General features: G+C 33.4%; 1 protein-coding gene across 1 annotated transcript; it reads left to right on the forward strand.

Annotated features, from left to right (window-relative positions):
* The first annotated feature begins 1,312 nt into the window (after positions 1–1,312).
* Positions 1,313–1,763, forward strand: LOC142614250 (monothiol glutaredoxin-S1-like). The gene has a single exon (XM_075786829.1). The coding sequence runs from the start codon at positions 1,376–1,378 to the stop codon at positions 1,700–1,702; it is 327 nt and encodes a 108-aa protein (XP_075642944.1). The 5' UTR covers positions 1,313–1,375; the 3' UTR covers positions 1,703–1,763.
* The last annotated feature ends 1,362 nt before the right edge of the window (positions 1,764–3,125 follow it).

Below are 3,125 nucleotides of genomic sequence, written 5' to 3' on the forward strand. Positions count from 1 at the left end.
TAATCTACAGTCGGATACCAATCCACCTTCAAGGAGAACCACACGTTATGCTAAATAGGCTTAATTTGTCCAATTGTTCAATGCACTAGTATTTAACGAAGAGAATAATATATCTTATATAGTAGCATTCCCGATTAGTGCAATGTGTCAAAATAGATATATAATGTGTTAGGTCACCTTTAAAAAGCATATTTTTCTTCTCTTTAATTTTCATTTGGCTTTCGGTTTTCTTGAATTGATCTGGTTGTGAATCAAGTTATGAGAAATGTTCCACCAGATAATTGGATAAACCCTACAATCCTACTTTTTTTTCTCAACCTGGCCAGATGCTCCAATATCTACTTAGTAACTCTTTGATTTTTCTTTTTCTTTTTTCCTTCTTTTTTTTATGTGGATAAGTTGTTTTAATATATTTTTAGTTATGTCACTGGCCACTGGACAGAAGCTAAACCCTTTAATTATAACGCGAAAATGAGTTTGAAAGAATTTTGTTCTTTAACTCACATATATCTTGTACCTCAAATAATTTTATGAATAAAATTTTGCATTCATGATAAATAAACCCCAAAATTGAAATTAAAAAAAAAAAAATTGGATCATTTAGGAGTCTCAATTGATAGCCAAATTTCAAATTCAAAATCTACAAGAAAAAGTATGCGGCAAAACGATTAATTAGAAAAAAAATGTCATTTGAAAAAAGTTGATATCGATCAATGGTTGATCTATAGAGTAAGGAGGGCGAAGAGAGAGAAGTTATCGTTTAGACTTTATCGTTTTGTCGTATCAAATACAACAATTTTTTTCCCCACCAAAACACAAATGAAATGTAAAGTGGCTCAGCTAGCTTAAAGGTTCTTACGTAGGGTATCAGCTGGTTAGGCTTAGAGAGTGTCATGCATGAGCATTCCATTAATCTTCTAACACCTCCCTCTTTGTCTCTGTTGTATGATATATTTAAAACTCTATATTAATCACTTAATTCGAAACATAAAAAGGGATAATCTTTGGCATTAAGGACTGTACTCCCCCACCATTGTGATCAGTGATAACATTTTGCATGTTAATATTCTGATATATGCAACTTGTTATTCTGTGAAATTCCCAGAATGACGACACTAACTTAACGTAGTCAAGATGATGGTTGAGTACATTTACAGTACAACTTGCTCTTCAATGTGCAAAAAGCCACTTAGGTCATTGTCAAGTAATCATAAAGGGTAAGCACGGAATGCATTGAGATATCTTCTTCCTAAAAAATGATCTATATATAGACACCAATTGGAGCTCAAGTTCCTCAAAGCAAAGCCTCATATTAACTCACTTCAAAGCTTCAAAACATACATACTCACATTTTCCTACTTTTTCAACTTTCATAATGATAGATGTGGTGACAGGGTTGGTGGCTGAAAAGCCAGTAGTGATCTTCAGCAAGAGCTCTTGTTGCATGAGCCACTCCATAAATTCACTGATATGTAGCTTTGGGGCAAACCCTACAGTTTATGAGCTTGATCAGATACCAAATGGACGGCAAATAGAAAGAGCACTGTTGCAGTTGGGGTGTCAACCAACCGTACCAGCTGTGTTCATAGGGCAAGAGTTCATTGGTGGTGCAAATGAGGTTATGAGCCTCCAAGTAAGGAATGAGCTAGTCCCATTACTCATAAGGTCCAAAGCTATATGGATTTGGAATAAAAGTAAATAACTTCTGCATCGAACTTCAACACCATGTTTCTATAATATAATGTTACTAGGGCTTGAATAAGTGGTGTTTTGTAATCTACTTGCACTCTTTCTTTTTGGCTGAGTGGAATAACAATCTTTTTTTCTCAAACTAAGTTCAAGTGGAAGTGGAACTTTAACTGTCAAGTACTACAATGCATGTCTATCATTCACCAAATTCACTTACCACAGCTCCTCTGATAAGTAATTTTGTGTGAAAACCAATATTGGAAAGTGGAAACCTATCTCTAATTCAGTCCCATTAATCAAGTGTTTTTGTATAACTTGATATTGAGAGTGCTATACCCAGTAGTAATCCAGATTTTCAATGATGAAAGCAAGGTATTGTTCACCCACTTCATAAATGGAAGAAAACAGTTTAAAAGATTCATAAAATGCTCTTCTGTTAGTAATTTAGTAGTATTTTCATTCATCAGAAACATCTGTTCAATCATAAAATGACTGAATCACATCATTGCCAAAGACAAAGAATATATGGAATACTGAACCACGTGATCTGAGTAAAGAAGAAAACAACAGCTCCTGCATGAAGATGCCTTCATCCACCAGGGGAGTTATTATGTGATTGCTAAAGTTTGTTTATCTTGTTATGCTGTCAATCTCAATTTTTATGACAGTTTATATTTTTCTTTTTTTGACTGAAAAAGGAATATGGGGAAAGAAGCTTCCCTTTTCTTGTTTATCTTCTTATGCTGATATTGAGAGAGATTGCTGCCCCTAAACGTACACTTTTATGTCTTATATGCTTATATTATATATTTGCAGAAATCGTTTATTAGATTCTAGTTGTCGACATGCATCCACCAAAATAGACATTGCCGCGTACTCCACTTTACCATAAATATACTTCATCTCTTCGTATGCAATATGCCTTATTTTTGCAGAATAATTTTGGTAGGCGGAGTGAATACTTGCACAAAATTGATAGAGAAAAAATTCTTGAATATAAAATGTAGTTAAAGTTACATCAAATAACAAACAAATTAAAGCAGTGCAAGATAAGTAAATTCCACCACATGCACCTCACAAATGTATGATGTATTAACTTGGCCAGTCACTAGCAATCGATGGTGGCCCATTCAAAAATAAATAATAAATAAATAAATCTCTAACATGTTTACCATAAATATACTTCATCTCTTCGTATGCAATATGTCTTATTTTTGCAGAATAATTTTGGTAGGCGGAGTGAATAATTGCACAAAATTGATAGAGAAAAAATTCTTAAATATAAATTGTAGTTAACGTTACATCAAATAACAAACAAATTAAAGCAGTGCAAGATAAGTAAATTCCACCACATGCACCTCACAAATGTATGATGTATATTAACTTGGCCAGTCACTAGCAATCGATGGTGGCCCATTCAAAAATAAATTAAAAAT

Source organism: Castanea sativa, chromosome 10 (genome assembly GCF_040712315.1).
Source record: "Castanea sativa cultivar Marrone di Chiusa Pesio chromosome 10, ASM4071231v1".
NCBI classification, from domain to species: domain Eukaryota; kingdom Viridiplantae; phylum Streptophyta; class Magnoliopsida; order Fagales; family Fagaceae; genus Castanea; species Castanea sativa.